The sequence below is a fragment of the Microcaecilia unicolor genome, chromosome 1 (genome assembly GCF_901765095.1).
Source record: "Microcaecilia unicolor chromosome 1, aMicUni1.1, whole genome shotgun sequence".
Lineage (NCBI taxonomy): Eukaryota > Metazoa > Chordata > Amphibia > Gymnophiona > Siphonopidae > Microcaecilia > Microcaecilia unicolor.
Genome location: NC_044031.1, coordinates 360,078,627 through 360,098,399, shown reverse-complemented (window position 1 = coordinate 360,098,399; position 19,773 = coordinate 360,078,627). Strand labels below are relative to the sequence as shown.

Below are 19,773 nucleotides of genomic sequence, written 5' to 3'. Positions count from 1 at the left end.
GGACAGACTTTTACGGTCTGTGTCCCACAAATGAGACGACAAATAGACTGGAGTGGGTTTCGATGGCAACTCCAGCAGTTGGAACATACATGAGTAAATAAGTAAATAAGTATTGCCATACTGGGACAGACTAAAGGTCCACCAAGCCCAGCATCCCGTTTCCAACAGTGGCCAATCCAGGTCAAAAATACCTGGCAAAATCCCGAAAAAGTTCAATACATTTTATGCTGCTTATCCCAGAAATAAACAGTGGATTTTCCCCAAGTCAATTTAATAATGGTCTATGGATTTTTCCTTTAGGAAGCCATCCAAACCTTTTTTTTAAACCCCGCTAAGCTAACCGCCTTTACCACATTCTCTGGCAACGAATTCCAGAGTTTAATTACACGTTGCGTGAAGAAAACTTTTCTCTGATTCGTATTAAATTTACTACTTTGTAGCTTCATCGCATGCCCCCTATTCCTACTATTTTTGGAAACAGTAAACAAACGATTCACGTCTACCCATTCCACTCCACTCATTATTTTATAGACTTCTATCATATCTCCCCAGGCAAGGTCAGGTCAGGCAGCAGACAAGCGTGAACTGGGTTCCAGGCAAGGTCAAGTCAGGCAGCAAACAGGCGTGAACCAGGTTCTAGGCAAGGTCAAGTCAGGAAGGCAATGAACAAAGGAAATCCAGCAGGCAGAAACAAGGCAAGGAATCTACTGCTGAGGCGAATGCTGAAGGCTAGGCCCAGCCTTAAATCCCCAGTGAGGATGGGGCAGCTCTGGCTGGCAACACAGAAGTTCCAGATGCTGGTCCTTTAAGGACTGGTTCTAATCAAACGCACCCCCCTCCCAACGTCTGAGAAGGGTGTCACAGGTCAGACTGTTCAGCGGGGAAACAAATGCTGCTGCGCCAAGCAAGCTGCTTGGTGCCGAGGTGAGTGGTAGGTGTTGGTCGTGATGGGAGCTGTGAATTTGGGGTTGCACATCCCTAGTAATCTGGCCTGCTCAAATGAGGCCAATATACCAGCCTTATTACAGATATCCAAGATTTTATGTTCACGTTGGGCTCCTTTGCCCTTGCTACTGTGGGGATCTATCTTGTAAAAATGATTCTTTTACCAAAATGTCTGTATCCTCTTCAACATCTAGCCGTTATATTGAAATCAGCTGAAATACACAGCTGGAATGGCATTTTGAGAGGATTTCTGTGGGGGGGGGGAGGGAGGAGACAAGAAGTCTCATTAGTCTTTGAACCATCTTCAGCTACATCGCTGGGATGGAGGCATGAGTTTGCCAGATGAAGGCACATAATGTGGCCTGTCACCTGTGACTGATCAGGAATTGGGTCTATGGCACCTGAGTTTTGTAATAATTTGCTTAAAAGAGAGATTCATGCAGATTGGTCATTGGGATATTTACTTCATGTACATGGTAAGCATTTATCTCCCTGGTTGAGAAAGCATTCGTTATTGAGACCATTGCAATGACCATGAAATTATGCACGTAGGTATTTTCATTTGAATGCCCATTGCTCTCAATTCCTGCCCATTGTGGGTAACGCATCCTTTCCTCTTAGACAAATATGCTGTGGTTTCCAGAGGTGGGTGGACAAGGGAATTACATTGCTTCATCATGTTCTAAGATGAATTAGTGATGTTTTCCTTTGGGTCACTGCAGCAACAGTATGAAGAATCTAGTTTTAATGTTTTAAACTCAGTTCTACATCTATGCGGATGATGTGCAGCTACTCATACCCATTGAACCTGACACCTACACAGCCTTGAATAAACTATCACTTGTCTAACATCAATTCAAGAATGGGCTAAACACAACAAACTTTGCCTGAACCCAAGTAAAACCGAGCTTCTCTGGGTCCCTAATACAAGTGGATACATACCTGACATCAAAATCCATTTTGGGAAGTATGAACTCCCCCCTCAAATCACAAGTCAGGAACCTTGGAATACAGTTAGATTCAACACTTATTTTGATTCCGCAAATTCAAGCAACCTTCAAGAGCTGCTTCTACTATTTGCGACAGCTACCCTGCCTCTCTCCTTACATGTAGAAGTTAAATCTAATCCCAGTTGTGCATGCCATGGTAACATCAAGACTGGATTACTGCAATGCACTATACAATGGTCTGACTACAAAGGGCCTGCACCAGCTCGTTGATTCAGAATGCAGCAGCAAGACTCACAGAAGGTTACAAACGATATGACCACATCACACCATTTTTGCAAAAACTTCATTGGCTTCCAGTACAATACAGGGCTAAATTTAAAACTCTATGTCTGATCTTCAAGGCCCCGAGTATCTGAAGGATGATCCTCCACACACCGCCAAGGACACTAAGGTCCTCCCAAGGAATTTCACTAACTACACCCTCTCCAAAAGACATTACACGATGTGATACCCCCAAGTGAACCTTCTCCGGAGTAGCCCCCACACTCTGGAAAGCATTGCCTGAAAGGCTCCGCTTAACACAAGTCTACCTCTACTTCAGGAAGCAGGTGAAAGCTTGGCTCTTCAACCAAGCTTTTAATGGAAGAAGTAACTAACTTGTTAGTCTCACTCACACACACAAGGATTGACTTAGGTTACACATACTGCAGCGGGACATGCTTATCCACTCCTACCCTAGCGGAGATAATATTTAACCATCTCTCTGACCTCATGTGCAACTTTCTTCAAATCAATCACCTTATTTTCTAATTCTTCCTACTTTCTTACTCATCTATATGTTACAACTTTGCCTTACCCTTCACTACCAATTATAATGTTCTAGTACATATTGTGTTGCCATTGCAAGTAGTATACCATGCCATACTTTGTATTGTTTGAATATTTTTACTGCTCTAATTGCCTATTGCTCATGTTTGATCTATTCTTACTGTACACCACCTTGAGTGAATTCCTTCAAAAAGGCGGTAAATAAATCCTAATAAATAAATAAATACATGAGCACTGGCCCCAGTTGGTGACTCACAAATGTTTGCTCGGCAGATATAATAGTTTTCAGAAACCTTCGGGCTCCCACACAGTTGTCAACTATTTTGAACAAATGGATAGAGAATTTTGGTCTATATGATATGGATGATTTCTTGGCTCACCTGCAAGAGGGTCCTAAGCTGGCGGAGATTATTTCATTACAAGAGCTGCATTCTAAATTTTCTATGTGCATCATTATATATCCCTCTCGTGTAAAAAAGATGGGTCTCCCAACAGATGGATCCTGTCCTAAATGTGGCACATTGGATACGTTGTATAAACATTGTGCATGGGATTGTGCCCTTATCTCTCAATTTTGGGGTTTAATATGGCTGCAGCTTGGACACATGTATGATCGTCAGTGGGAACGAACTCCGTAGCATTTCCTGCTAGATGGTCCTGGACAGCAGATTTGAGATCGAGTCCCTCAGCCAGGAGATACTTTGCATTGTCATATCTGAGGCGGAAATATGTTGGAATACTAAAGAATCAACCACTACAGTGGAGGAACGTGAGACACTATGAACAGTCAACAAAATAGCAAAAGTATAGTGTAGCCAACAGGAGACTTCCAAGTCGGCTTGTGGGAAATAAGGATAAAACCAACACAAGTTTATTTCATGAAAAAGACTTGACATGGAACTGTGTTTTGATGGTAGTGCCAAGAAACATATATAAAAAAAAAAACATAAAAATACAATTTTCAGACTCCTGAGGCTGGCACTACCACCGAAACACAGTGCCGTGTTTTTTTTCATGAAATAAATTTGTGTTGGTTTTATCCTCATCTCCCAAAATTCTTCTTGGAAGTCTCCTGTTGGCTACACTACTCTCTTGTTTTTTGAAAATGTTGGAATCCAAAGGTTATAAAATCTGAGGCAGCAAGGTTTCACCAGGAAAATCAAGTCAAACAAATCTGATTGATTTCTCTGACTGGCCAACCACAGAACTGGAACGAAGGATCATGCTAGATGTGGTCTATTTGGATTTCAGTAAAGCCTTTGACACAGTTCCTCATAATAGGCTTGTGAGCAAATTGAATGGGCTGAAGTTAGGACCCAAAGTGGTGAACTGGATTAGAAACTAGTTGACTGACGACAGAAGGTGGTGGTGAATGGAATTCACTCAGAGGAAAGAAAGGTAAGCAATGGAATGTCTTAACGATCAATACTGGTCCAATTCTATTCAATATATTTGTGACACTGCAGAAGTCTTAGAAGGAAAAGTTTGTTTTTTTTGTGGACGACAAAGATTGTTTGGACACCCCAGAGGGTATGGACAACATAAGAAGTGCTCTAAAAAGATTAGAGAACTGGTGTAATGCAGTGGTCTCCAATACATGGTCCCAGCAGTCCATTTTTGTGGCCCTATAACCTAAACAACAAAACTGAATTGGATCACCTGAACGATGCAGTACAGTTGGGAGGCAGGTAGAGAAAAGGCCTCATGAAGCTCCTCTGGGTCACGCGTGCTTGCATGGTCACACTGAAGTGCGTGCACATACTCGTCAATATGAGGCACACACTACCCAGCTGGGCCTCTTCTCTACCCGCTTCCTGTTGTTGCTGCATCAAGTGAGCCAATTCAAGATTTTTGTAAGCCAATTTGATTTTTCTGCCATTAGCCACATAAGATGTAATTTTAAAAACCTATTCTGTGTGTAAAATGATGATTTAGTCATGTCTAAAAGTATGTGCAGTGCTGTAGATGTTTACTAGTATACAGCTGGAATGCTCTGGAGACGAGTTTGGGTGGAATGTGAGTGGTGTCATGAGCAGGGATAAATGTTAGCACTCATTTGCTCAGATTTTATGAGCCATGCAAAGGCGATTCATGTCCAGCTAAAATAAAACACTTTGGATTGTCTGCGCCAAGTTGAACCTCCTCCATTCCCAGTTAGGCAAAAGGTCCAATTACGACTTATTGTGCTGGAAACATTATTAGTTATTGTGAACCTTATAAGATTTCATGAACTTTAATGGAACTCCAAGGGTGGAAGGTGAATATTTAAACTTTCATTTACTAACGGTTCAGCTCTTCAACCCCTTCCTGTCCCTCAGAGATCCTCTGTGCATGTCTCTTGCTTTCCTGGGTTCAAATTCCATCCTTGTCTCCACCAGCAGTAAAGCAGGAGTCAATATTTTGCTTGTTGGTGTTTAGCTTTGGGGGCTGCACATTAGTAAAGATCATAAATAAGAATGTTTTCCATTTTCTTTTCCAAGTTAGTAACATTGGTATAATAAGATCTGGGCAGCACAAAAGTCTGCATCTTAAAAATATGGGAAAATTAGGTTCTTACCTTGGTAATTTTCTTTCCTTTAGTCATAGCAGATGAAGCCATTACGTATGGGTTGTGTCCATCAACCAGCAGGGGGGAGATAGAGAGCACTCAACTTTTCACAGTGCCTCATGGCCAGCCAGCTCCAATGCCTCTTCGGTATTTGAAGCTTCCAAAGCAGTATGGCAAACCGCAATGGGAATAACATGAACTTTCCTCACAGCGAACGATGGCCCCTTAATAAAGGCATGAACTCAAAAGGAGGGAATGAACACATCCTCCTGGAGGGAATAAACTCGTCCTCCTTATTGTATAACTGGAGGGGATACACGCAACCTCCTGGAGGGAATAAACTCATCCTCCAAAACATAAACTGGAGGGAATGGACTCATCCTCCTATAAGTGAACAAGAATCCTGAAGACTGTTTTCCAACTTTCTCCCAAGGAAGGAACTTCAGGAAACAAGAATAGAACCTGAAACAGATTCACAGCATACAGACAATCATACAGGGAGGGCTCATGGCTTCATCTGCTATGACTAAAGGAAAGAAAATTACCAAGGTAAGAACCTAATTTTCCCTTCCTTGTCATCAAGCAGATGAAGCCATTACGTATGGGATGTAACAAAGCAATCCCTACATAGGGTGGGAACAGGTCACACCACGCGCTAGCACTTGTGCTCCAAAACGTGCATCCCTCCTAGCAGCCAGATCCAGCCTGTAATGTCGGGCAAAAGAGAGCTTAGAAGCCCATGTTGCTGCACTGCATATCTCTTGACGAGAGAGTGCTCCAGTTTCAGCCCAAGAAGAAGAAATCGCTCTGGTAGAATGCACCTTAAAGGCTACAGGCAGAGACCGGCCGGCAAGCAGATAAGCTGAAAAGATAGTTTCTTTGAGCCAGCGGGCAATAGTGGCTTTAGACGCTGGAGACCCTCTGCGAGGACCTGATAGCAAAACAAACAGATGATCATAGATCCTGAAAGAGATGGTAACTCGCAGATACTGCAGCAGAGTCCTGCGCACATCCAACAGGTGCAACTGCCCAAAAGATTCTGGAAACTCCTCATTATCAAAGGAAGGCAAGAAAATAGGCTGGTTTAGGTGAAACGCTGAAACCACCTTAGGCATGAAGGAAGGCACGGTCCAAATCGTGACCCCAGACCCACCCTGCTTGGGGAGATAGAGAATACTGAAGAGGCAGTGGAGCTGGCTGGCCATGAGGCACTGTGAAAAGGCCCCCTGCTGGTTGATGGACACAACCCATACATAATGGCTTCATCTGCTTGATGACAAGGAATCATTATTTTTATGCAGGTTCTCATGTAGCGCACATGCAGTAGAAGCATCGGCGAGGAGAGGAGTGTTAGTGCCCACTGCAGAGTGCTTGTACATGTACAGCAGTGTAGTACTTTGAGAAAGCTTGATAAACCATAAAAATTAACTTAATTTGTTTAAGAGCAATGCTGCCTTGTTTCTAGTAGTGTTATAGAAATGATTAGCAATAGTAGGGAAAAAAAAAAGGAGTAGTTAATACCTATTGTGTTCAGTTTTGGAAGCTATATCTCACTAAGGACATCAAAAGACTTAAAGCAGTTCAGAGGAAGGTGAAAAAAATGATATGGCGCTTGTGCCAAAAGATGTATGAGAAGAGACAAAGACCAGAATATGTGCACTCAAAGAAAGGAGGAACAAGGGGGCATAATACAGATATTTAAATACTTAAAAATGTACTAATATCTTTTCAGATACAGGGAATCGGTAGAACTAGAGGTGGGAGATTAAGGCGCAATCTCAGAAAATACTTTTTCACAGAAAGGGTGGTGGATGCTTGGAATGTTAAATGGTTTTGGCCTCACAGTCATATATTCTTATCAAATTCCATGATTATATCTTCTTGCATTCAAAGTTTAGCTGCATGGATAATGTCTAGCAACAGACATATCCTTTTAGCATTTAGAACATTCTAACCTACCTGATCATGGGGCCCTTTGACAAAGCAGCACTAAAAACTAGCCTTAGCATGCCCTTACGTGGGTCTTTCCCTCATGTTAAGGCCATTTTTAGCACAGCAGTAAAATGACTGATTTTCAGATTTTTTTGTATTAATAGCCATACACTAATGTTGCCATTACATAGTAGCTTAGTAAAAGGTTGCAGATAATAACCTGAATGGTCCATCCAGTCTGCCCAACAGTCAGTCACACTCATTATCAAGTCATGATGAAACCAGATATAAAATACTTGATCAGTCTCACTCTTTGGCATTTCAGTTATTGAAGTTGCTGTCTAAGCCCACTCCAGTCGATCCAAATCCGTCTTGTCACTGCGGGACACAGACCGTAAAAGTTTGCCCAGCACTGCCCTCACGTTCCAAATTACTGGAGTTTCTGTCGAAGCCCTCTCCAGCCCATCCTAAACCGGATTGCTTATACGGGACTTAGACCGTACAAGCCTGCATTTTAGGCATCAATCACCCTTTCCATGAAAAATAATTTTCTGACATTACTCCTAAGCCTACCATCCCGCAAACCTCAACTCATGTTCTCTAGTTTTACCGTTTTCCTTTCTCTGGAAATATATGTTTCTATATTAATACCTTTCAAGTATTTAAACATCTGTATCATATCTCCCATGTCCCTCCTATCCTCTAGTGTATACATATACAGATCTCCCAGTCTTTTCTCATAACTCTTTTGGTGCAAGCCCCATACCATTTTTGACACTCTGCTCTGGACCGCTTCAGGTCTTTTTACATCCTTAGCAAGATATAGCCTCCAAAACTGAACACAATTAGCCTGTGGCCATTAAAAAAATTAGTGCGTGAACCGTTATTGTAGGCAGTCAGGGCTGATGCATTTATCACGCATTAAATAGTGCGAGGCAATGTAGCTGCACTAGCTGATTACTGCAGAAACACCCACTCTCTGCAACCCTAGACATGCCCCCTGCCGTGGTAAAAATACAAATAATTTTTTATCACATGGTGTGCATGCACTAACCTTTAACTTATCACAGGACGCTTGAGCTTGCCCTGCAGTATTCCCTTTTAAGCTGCGATAAGCACACGCTAGTACTTACTGCAGCTTGGTAAAAGGACCCTCATAAAAAGGGTTGCACATGCCAGTCCAAAAAAAAAACCTACATGTTAATATCATACCTCATCTATTAGTACAAACACCAAAGCATCTTTGTCATCAATCAACTCTTGGATCTTCTGAAACATCTTGGTTACAAGTTTGCCACTCTAGGAACAAAAATACATTTTTTTTTTTTAAGAGTAGTGACTCAATTCTTAAATTTGTCGTCTAGAAAAAGTTGGCAAAATCATCCTACAGTGAACCAGTCATTTCATCTAATACCAATCAGTATTGATTCTGGCAAAAAATCCCAAATATAAATTAAACCGTATAATTAAAAAAATATCTATTCATATTTCTAGTATTTGTAATATTATATTTATCCATGGGGCACGTGAATTGCCATCTGTAGCACTAAGACAGCACTGTCATCTATTATGTTAATAAAATTCTTAGTTGTCATTTGAAAAGACAACAGCACAATTATAAATGAAACCAGAAGGACAACTAAGAATTTTATTAACATAATAGATTACTGCTGGTGAGCTATTTTCCCCTACCCCCACCCACAATGGCGCACCCATGCAAATGCCTTTGATAATAAAGGTTAAATACCTACCAGAATCCTTAGCTAGCAGGCATGCAAACCAAATTTAGTTCTACAAATAAATAATTCTGGCCTGGATGTTATAATCCACACTGCATGTTATAATTCACATAGGGTCCAGTAACTTGGTTGCAGAAGGTGTCAGGGAGTTCCACAATTTCAGATGATTTTAAATGTGGTAAACATATATACATGAAAAAAAGGTACCAGGCTGTGGACGGTGTGGGGTTGGAGCTGGGGTTGGGGGTAGATGGAGTGTTTTACCTTCTGATCCAACTGCAATGGAGAAAAACAAACAGGTTCAAGAGGCAAAGCATCCAAAGTTGGTGACCTGGCAGAAAACTCACCACTGGATCTTGGACACTTGGCAGAGACCGCAGCTCTGTTCAGAGTTACTGACTGTTAATGGTAAGCAAGTGAAAAGGAGTCCTATAACCAGCTCTATAAGTAGATAAAACCCTTGTGTGAAGAAGGTTTAGGCATACTGGGCTGAAGAAAGGGACATATATAGAATAATTTTATACTTTTGTAATATGCTAAACCTTTCACTATCCAGGAAAATAACAACCCAAGTGAAAAATTCTGATCATATGCTGCAAGACATTTAAACTAAAGAAGGGGGTGAGGATGGAATCCAGTGATTTGGGTTATCACTACTAAAATGTCAAGGAAGACAATAGGGAATATCACAAAAGCGATGAGATCGCTATAATCTTGAGCAAAAAGATAGAAAATAAGAGCAGTTATGAAACTATACAAACTAGAAGCACACAGTAAGTGTAGGGGTACAAGTCCCTGCCATCCTACCACTGAGTCTGACTGAGTACACCTGAAGGAACTCAACAATCCTGCAGTGCCTTACATTTTACAATATAAAAACAGGGAACTTGTTACGTTTTAGTCTGATCTTTACTATTTACTCTTTAAAATAAGTAGCCAAGTGGTCAGCAGTAGGTGTGGGATCAGTTGAATTGGTTATTGAGTGTCCAATAAACTATTAACTAATGAGTAAAGTTTTCTCAGGTTGACTACTGTATCACCAATGAATTTGGAATAATAGGAGTTTTCACGTTGGAGATAATATCTTTGTAGATTTTCAAATTTGTTTTTAAGCAATCCACTGTTCAGTGGATTTGTCCTTAGCCCGTTCTCTCCTGTATTTATGTTTCGTTTGTAAAAGATCCCCATTGAACCAAGGAGATAATCTTTTCAGATGAGATTTGACTGTCACAGATGCAATAACATCAAGGACTGCTTTACAAGCATCATTCAATTGCTGAATGAAATTCAGGGAAGGGTTTGAGATAAGTAATGCACTGAATGACTCATTGGACCAGAATTTTGAAAGGTCAATTTTACCTCTAGTTTTAAAGGAATGTAGTTAATTTCAGGATTTGGAATGACAATGTCCTTCCAGTGCAATTAAAAAAAGAGGCTACTGTGATCTGACCAAGGTATTGGGATCCAACGAAAATCTGAGATGAAAAAAAGCAGTAGGGTCTGTAAATTTCATTGCTAATATATCTAATTGATTACCTTTAACATGAGAGGACATTCCATTGAAAAAAGAGAGAATTGTAAAACATTAAGAAATTCAAGGAAATTCTTGGTGTACTGGTTGGTAATGTTTTCAAGATGTAAATTATCACCAACCATAATATCATCATCATTAATATATGCATTGGAGATGAATTCAGTAAGACCAGCTTCAACTAAATTCCAACAATTAGGAGGATGATATAACATTAGAAGGCAGATAGGTTTAAATAAAGAATCGCAAGATACAGAACAAGTAGCAATTTCCAGATTAGGAGATTGGAATTACCTCAAATAAAGATTTATAGATAATAGCTAAACCACCTCCCTTTTTTTTTTTTTTTAAGCTCTAGGGAAATGAACAGAATAACTGGGTGGGCATTGATCTAGAATAATAGGATCATCTTTTGCATGTAGACAAGTTTCACAGATTATAACAAAATCAAATTGAGCATCAGTTATCCAAGTTTTAATAATTACAGCTTTGTTAACAACCGATTGAGCACTGACATAACCTACAGACAGAGAAATATAAGAACAAGTAAAGTTGCTTGAAAGTGGGACTTTAATCAAGTGGTGTTTATTACAAAAGGTTTCGGAGCCTTTTTTAGTATGATGTGTAGTAGAAGGCACATTCGGATCGTTGTGAGGAGTGGCCTAGTGGTTAGGGTGGTGGACTTTGGTCCTGGGGAACTGAGGAACTGAGTTTGATTCCCACTTCAGGCACAGGCAGCACCTTGTGACTCTGGGCAAGTCACCTAACCCTCCATTGCCCCATGCAAGCCGCATTGAGCCTGCCATGAGTGGGAAAGCGCGGGGTACAAATGTAACAACAACAAAAAATAACTAGGAGTAAAACCAGAGGGATTCGTTTGGTCATAAGTTGGTAACCAATAAGGATAATAATATCTTGTAGGATATATCACTGGGATAGCAAAATAGGAATCAAACCCATTAGTAGAATGAATTAAATGTCTAGATAGAATGAGAAGAGAAATTAAGCAATATAGCAAGACTCTTAGCATTCTGTAAGGAATACTTTGAAATAAGCACTCAACGTCTGTGCAAAAGCAAATATGTGATAAGCATAATGAAAACAAAATAAAAAAGAGGCAGTTGTGAATTAATTATTCAGCTAGAATAATGATAACAGACCTAAAGGGGAGACTATAGCAAAGAAGAGATGCCTCCAAACGCCGAAAAAGCAACACATGAAGAGACACACTAAGGGACATGCCCCTTTGGAGTGATGCCTCAGAGGTTGGCTGATAACTATGGCCACCTCCTGCCAACGTTAGCAATCGCTCTCACTATGGAAGCAGGAGTGACAGGGAACAGCTGTGAATTTAGTCAGCGAAACTGCAACGATTTTAAAGCCCTAGAGAGGGCGCAGAGAAGAAGCAAATCCAAATTGCTCAGTTCAAATTTCACAGTGCAGGGAGGATTCTGACGCCTCAGAGGTGGGCTGATTACTATGGCCACCTCTTGCTGATGTCAGCAACCGCTCCCCACTACGGAAGCAGGAGTGACAGGAAACAGCTGCGAACCTAAAATGAGACTACCAGGGTTCCTATGTATTCCAACTGCTGAATGGAAAGGAGTTGGGACTTTGGGTAGGTTGACCATGAACCCTACACCAATTCTTGAGCATCTTCCTTGGATGTGCTCTTAATCAACTAATCGTCCAGTTAGGGAAAACACATATGTACTCCCAGTCTGTGTAGCGATGTTACCATGGCAATGCATTTCATGAATACCATGGGAGTGGACATGAGTCTAAAAGGCAGGATGTGGTACTGGTGCTTCCTTACTTGAAATCAGAGATACTTCCAGTTAAAAGGGCGAATCTGTATGAGGGTGTAAAGATCCTTTAAGTCCAAAGGACAGTCAACTGTTTTTATTTCTGAATCATAGGAATTAGGGTGCACAGGGAAAACATCCTGAACTTTTCTTTGATCAAATATTTGTTCAAGGCCCTTAGGTCTAGGATGGAATGGAATCCTCCCCCCTAATCTTCTTTGGCACAAGGAAGTACTTGGAATAGAATTCCTTCCCTTCTTCCTCTGGTGGTACGGGCTCAACTGCATGGACCTGTAGAAAAGAAGAGTTCCTCTGTAAGCATGGCCTAGAGCTGAATGTTACTGCTTTCGGTGAGCAATTTGGAGGAGGTTCTCGCCAATGAAAGGCATAAAACTCACCTCCCCCCCCCCCCCCCCCCCCCCCCCCCACTATTCGAAAAACCCACCAGTCTGAGATTACGAGTTATCTTTCTTGGAAAAAATATCAGCCTCCCTATTACCATAGGTTGTCCAGGACAGTCACTTTTACTGTGGCTAAGCTTTTTTGGAGCAAGTGAAGCTCATCTCCTGCTTTGACTGGGAAGCTGGCTGGGTATTCTGGGCCTGCTGTGGCTGGGGGTGGGAGAGAGGGTCCTGGGACTGCTGGGACGTGCAGGAAGCAGGAGTGGGTTCTTCTATCTATGCTGATACTAAGTACTAAATTTAAAACAAATTGGAGGGGGGCGTGTCAAGATGGCGCCAGGAGCGGAGGCTCTGTAAGCAGCTCCAGCTAAGCTTCGCCAAATTTTTCTTTTCTTCTTGAAAGAATGCCTCATTTGAAGCGTAAAGGGGTCATCCGGATAGTTCCCACACCTACTGGGATGTCCACGCCGATGAGGCCTGGCTTGGAGCGCTTCTTCCCCGCTCTCTCTCGTCAAGTTGGTGGGACGGATTCCATAGCGGGTGGAGCCGGTGAAGTGGCCACGACGCTGGAAGTGGAAACATCTCTATCTCCACCGCCAAACTTTATGATTCCTCCATGCCCCGCAACTGCAGTGAGTCGGGAGGGGAATCCATCAGAAACCGGAAAGGTAGAAGCTGGAGGACCCAGTGGGGTTAACGAACCTGTGGTAACAACTACTATTGCGGGGAAAGAATCAGAGGTAAGCCTGGGTCAGATATGGCTGAAGTTACTGGATATGGAAACAACCTTGCGACAATCCTCAGCAGAGGTAAAACTTTTAAATTCTACTGTGCAAGAATTGAAAGACTCCACAAATGTTGTGAAACAAGATTCTTCCTTAAAAATAGAGACTTTACAAAAAGAGATGATTCAAACAACAGAGTTCAAAATGGCAGTAATAAAAGATAATATAGAAATAAGAAGAAAAATTGAACAAATGGAGAACTTCAATAGAAGATTGAATCTTTGCCTGCTTAATTTTCCTAAACCTTTGGGGGTTTCTCCAATAGAAGTGTTTACCAGATTTTTGAGAGAAAATCTAAAGTTTCCTCAAGAAGCAATTCCTCCATTGAATAAAATTTATTTTTACCTAATACAATTAAAAAAGCAGAATGAGAGAATTCTACAGATATGCTTAATGTTACAGCCATTTTGGAGCAGTCATTGGATGATGTGACTGAAAGAGCGACGCTGATTGTTTCATTTGTTTTTCAGCAAGATTTGAACTCAGTAATGAAACTCTATTTTAAATCCAAAAATCATATATTTGGAGGACAAAAAATCTGGATTTATCCAGATGTGACTAAGGTCATACAACAAAAGAGAAAATTGTTTCTTTCTATGAGGCCAAAAATAATAGAACTAGGAGGATCCTTCCTTCTTGTATATCCATGTAAATGTGTTGTAAGGTTAAATCAGACAAAATATGTTTTTTGTACCTGATCAGCTTAAATCTTTCCTGGACTCAAAACAACAATAGAGATTTGGGAATAAATACGAGAACCACGGCGACATATTTTCTTTATATGTTTGTAATAAATGTAATGTAATCTTCACTAATTCCTACCTCCCTCTTCACTAATAGGGGTCTAAGGAAGCCATATGTTATGTTATGAGAAAAGGAATTCCTGTAATAGCATTATACTTATAGGCTGTATTTCACTTAACAGTTTGTATCTGTTTAAGTTGTAAAAATCAATAAAAATTATTAATCATAAAACAAATTAGAGAAAATATTTCTTCAATGTATTAAACTTTGAAATTAGGAATGTGGAAAAAGCAGTTAGCTTAGCAGGATTTAAAAAAAAAGGTCTGGAGAAGTTCCCCTTCACCCCCCCCCCCAAAACACACACAAAAAAAAAAGAAAAATTATCACCTCAGCAAGGGAAGTCTGCCAGTTTCTCCTAAATGCTTTGTTCTAGGTCTGAGAAGAAAAGTAGATACAATCTCTACAACTGAAGCAACAAGCAAAATCAAATGGTGAAGAGCAACTACAACAACAAACAGCAGAAGTGTGCAATTAAGGTCCTCTATTAAACGCTGTAGGTAGCAAAAGGACCTCAACACATGATGTGTTTCAGCCTTAAGACCTGCATCAGAAGTCCAAAAACAAATTGTCAGTTATTGCAATTAATCCTGAATATCTTATGTTTAAAATTGTAAGCAGCATAAATGCAACAGCTCTGTACTAAGTCTAAAAACCGTGAATAGAACCAGTGAGAGCTACTAATTCCAAAAATTGTGCGCATTCAAAACTTCCAGACAAGAAAAAGGAAAAGCCTGTATCACACCCTTTTTGCTACAAGTCTACAGCTTTTAATAAAGGGCCTTGATTGCACACTAGTGTTGTTCATCGTTGTGGTTGCTCTCTCTTTGGTTTTGCCTGTTCTAGGTCAGAAACATGCAACTAGGGGAGTCTGTACATGCAGATACCTAAAGTGAAGACCCTGGATGCCACATCAAAAGATCATAGGTTGCCTGAGCCACGTGCTTTCAACACTTTTGTTAGCTACTAATTCAAGGAGCTTTACACTTGCTCTGCAGGCAGAGTGTCCACAAACTCCTCTACGCGTGCTACAAGTTCCGCAAGTGAATGCTCAAGTACAGCTGGTAGGACTGTATGCAGAATATGAGCATAGAGCCCTGAAAAAGCTTCCTCCTCAGAGTTCTCGCATCCAACCCAGAGAAACCAAAGGCTTGGGTTCTATTAATCATTGCCCTTTTGAGAGTGGATTCACTGTTTTTCAAATCTGGGAGCCTTCTGTACTCTATAGATTGGTTCCATGTCAGATACCCAAGAACAGTCCGTATCAGACTCAACAAAATACTCTACATGAGAAGGCGAGTTTGTGCCCGACTCGGTCCACTCAACTCATGTCTAGACTTTGGGCAAGAGTGCAGAGGGACTCTAGACAAACTTCCTTTCCTGAAAATTCTCAGACAATTATAGGGTATTTAACTGGCCAGGTGCTGATCCTGGCTGGTTAAATGCTCTTGACTATTTGGGGGGGGGGGGGGGGGGGGTTACATTCTACCAAGAAATTCATGAAACAATCAGCCTCATTTATTGAAACAATAAAGTTAAGTGGAACACATATAATAGAAAGATCACAGGAATAAAATCTGTCAGGCTAGTGATCTGTTTTTATGATATACGGGTTTATTGATGCTCAGAATCTGCTTCAAGATATTTAATAAGGTTGCTCCACATGATACAGCAGTTTAACCTATATGCCTACTACCAAGTTAAAGTAGCATAATAAGCAATGGTAGTTTGAGATTCTTTCAGCTCTAGTGTCATTCTGAGCAGTTCGATCAGTAATCTGTATCACCTTGACCAATGATTCTTCAGAATTCTGAGCACCATCTTATAATTCAACCTAAACTTCTACCGAGCTATTTCTTTTTACAACTTGACAAGTTTCATGACATAAATTTTTGATTTTACCTGTTCACTGGACTATGATGCCTTCTCTGATGAATACATTTTTTGAAAAATCTTGTTATGATTTAAATCTGTCTTTAACTCCCTTAGCATAATCTCTCATCCTTTCCAATTATTTTCTTTTAATTAGAGTACTAATTTATTTTTAAGAGTGTCTACTTTAATATTTTAAACTACTACTGGCAACCCCCCCCCCCCCCCAAAAAAAAAACTGTCTCAATTTAATTTAGGTATGAAAACATGCAATATTCTTATCAATGCTTATGTCTACACCATGGAGTTCCCAAAAAAACTGTAAAACTGATATTTAACACATACCTCAGAAAACCACTTTGAGAAAAGACTATGACTATTGATTTCAATTAACTGTCCATATCTGTACCTAAAAAAAAAAAAAAGAAATTTTTAAAAAGCAGAAAGTACATATCTTTTATTCAATATAAAGTTACCTTACAACTTGCTTTTCAGTAGGCTATTGTGCATTTTGAAATCAGAAATGACAATAGGGCAAAGGAAGTCATCTTACAGAATTCATATTCATGTTAACTTTGCATTATCCCATGGATTCTATATAAGGCATGGTGAGTAGTGCGTGTTAAATTGTGTACGCTGCCAATTCACACACGATAATCAACTGAGTAACAAGCTAATTAGTCATGATAATTGGCCAATAACCAATTATCACATTAATTTTTAAAATTTATATACCACCTAAAATCTATGTGGTTTCCAAAAAATCACACATAAGATTACACAATACATATAACCATACACAAGACACAAAATTTAATTTCTCCATTCCTAATCTCTATCAGCCAAGGAAATAACAGCTTACAGGGTGTAAAACAATCAGAAAAATGCTGCCAAAAATAACCGTGATTTCAGAAGTTTTTTTTACATTGAGCCACGTTACTGCAAAGATGTAAATGTCTTGTGAGTGCATTCCATAGTAAGGTTACGGCTGCTGTAAAGGTGGATGCTCCTCTCTCCGCACTATGTGTTTGTACTACTGAGTTCAAGGAAAGCTTCATGGCATTGTCAGATCTCAAAATCCTCCTTGGATGATACACATTTAAAGCTTGCTTAAAATATGAGTGTTATAGAATTCAGGGGAATGCACGTACATTTACACCAAGTTTTCAGTAGTTTAAATGTGTGCATTTCCCAGGCCTATGTGCTATTGTAAAAACTGTGTCTTACTCTAGACACAGTTTACAGAATAGCGCTACGAGTGTTATTCCAACGCACATTTAAAATGCCTTATATAGAATTTGGTCTTATGTGTACAGCATTTTAAAGTTTTCTTTTACTTTATCCATTTTTTTCATCTAGTATGTCGCCTCATGAGCTAAACATCAAGGCAGCACATAATAAGTCATCAGAGGAATTGTCAATATACTGCTCCAATTCTGAACTTAAGGTTCATTTCAGGTCACGGAATTATGGATTCCTGCAACCTTTTCCATCCATGTGCTATTGATGAGGACAGTATTCACCCTGATTCTTCCCTTTCCCTGAAAGGTACTCATTAGCAAACTGTGGTACAAATTAACTCTCTACCAGCACAGGAGTGCAGGAAGAAATAACGATTTGCCACCATTTGTCCCAATCTCCCAGTTCATCAGCAGAAGCAATAGCACCACAAAGTTTAGGGAGAATAAAAGCACTGCACTGAGATCCTGTTGAAAAGTCCTTCTCCTCCTTAGTTTATTTTAATTTGATATACCACAAAACCATACAACAACGAGGCAGATTATAACCGAAAGCTATGTTAAAAGAATAAAACTCAGTAACACTCGGGGCACGATATATCAGTAACTGGAACATTAAGTGCAATGTAAATGACCAACAATGCAAATCAAAATATACAGATAAAAGTGAATCAACCACAGGACAGTAAAATCTCAAATTTTATGGATTGTATAATCACATATCCACAAACACCTGTGCAATTGGCTAGGTGTCTTCAGCTTTGTTCTGAACATAGAGTAAATAATTTTAATGACAATAGGCAACGAGCTCCAGAGAAACTGCTCCTGGTTAACTAAATAATACAACAGGTAAATTCCAACTACATTGTATTTTGTGGTGGAATAATCAATAGGTTCCCATCAGTATATCTGGGAGTGCAAGAAGACAGACATGGAATAAGAGTCTCATTTACATAGTGTGGAAAATTTATCATCAGAATCTTAATTTAAAACTGTAAAGATAATTTGAAGCCAGAAGGTGCATGACTCAGCTGTTAACCTGACAGCTGTGCAATGATTCCTATGAGACTAGCTTTACTACTGCATAATCTAACCAAGTTAAAACAAATGAGTATAGTAGAAGCACGAAATCATTATCTTCTAAGTATGATCTCAGAGCACAAATTTTCTGCAAAATGAAAAAGGATCTCTTAGTATTCTAGAAACGTTGGCTTGGAAAAAAAAAAAAGATCTTTTTTCTCCGATGGTGGTTTTCGGAGGGCGTTGAAGCCTATGATGATAGCCCGCTAAGGGGTTGCCCAAGTATATAGGTACCCTGGGCTTGTGAGGCTTCACTTATTTAAAAGTGTAAAATATTGAAATATGGAAAATGTACCTTGGAGGTGTGGGGCTAATATCATGTAGTAAGAGAAGAGACGGCTGAGGGGAGATATGATAGAAGTGTATAAAATAATGAGTGGAATGGATCGGGTGGATGTGAAGCGACTGTTCACGCTATCCAAAAATACTAGGACTAGAGGGCATGAGTTGAAGCTACAGTGTGGTAAATTTAAAACGAATCGGAGAAAATTTTTCTTCACCCAACGTGTAATTAGACTCTGGAATTCGTTGCCGGAGAACGTGGTACGGGCGGTTAGCTTGACGGAGTTTAAAAAGGGGTTAGATAGATTCCTAAAGGACAAGTCCATAGACCGCTATTAAATGGACTTGGAAAAATTCCGCATTTTTAGGTATAACTTGTCTGGAATGTTTTTACGTTTGGGGAGCGTGCCAGGTGCCCTTGACCTGGATTGGCCACTGTCGGTGACAGGATGCTGGGCTAGATGGACCTTTGGTCTTTCCCAGTATGGCACTACTTATGTACTTATGTAAGAGCAAATAAATTTGATTGTACTCCTAAAATAGGCAATATTTTATTTTACAATGTACATTTAGCATTAAAAAAATAATAATCCATGTGATAAAAAAGCAAAGGAAATACAACTGTTTTTTTTCACTTCATAAATACAGCCAAATTTAAGGAAGAAGAAAAAAAGAAAAATCAGTTTTCATCGGGAAATCTAGGAGATGCCTCTAACAAATTAGAACCTTCATTATTATTCCATTCCCCTCTAGTATACCACCCAATTCGAACCACCTAAAGCAAACTTGTTTCACAGAATGTTCAATTTTTTTCTAATTGAACTGAGTTCACAAAGATATAACTACTCCTTCGAAAGGTTAAACAACATTTACAACGACATTTTTAAAAGAAGAGTCACCTGCATCCAGTATACGAGCTGTGTTCTGCAGGAAACCTTTTCTCTAAATTTGTGTGCCTGAGCCACATTAGGAAATAGCTGAACCTTCTGACCACTAAAAGTAACATGTTTACTCAAAACAAACAAGCAAGCTTTCA

The 19,773-nt window shown here is 39.9% G+C and overlaps 1 protein-coding gene across 1 annotated transcript in view; it reads right to left on the bottom strand.

The window, feature by feature from the left end:
- TRIP13 (thyroid hormone receptor interactor 13) overlaps positions 1-19,773 on the bottom strand; it is a 147,341-nt gene that overhangs the window by 67,594 nt on the left and 59,974 nt on the right. The window contains exons 8-9 of the mRNA XM_030190066.1: positions 16,483-16,546; positions 8,416-8,502 (exon numbers count right to left, since the gene is read on the bottom strand). Coding sequence (XP_030045926.1) covers positions 8,416-8,502; positions 16,483-16,546 — 151 coding nt within the window. The remainder of the gene's footprint in view (positions 1-8,415; positions 8,503-16,482; positions 16,547-19,773) is intronic.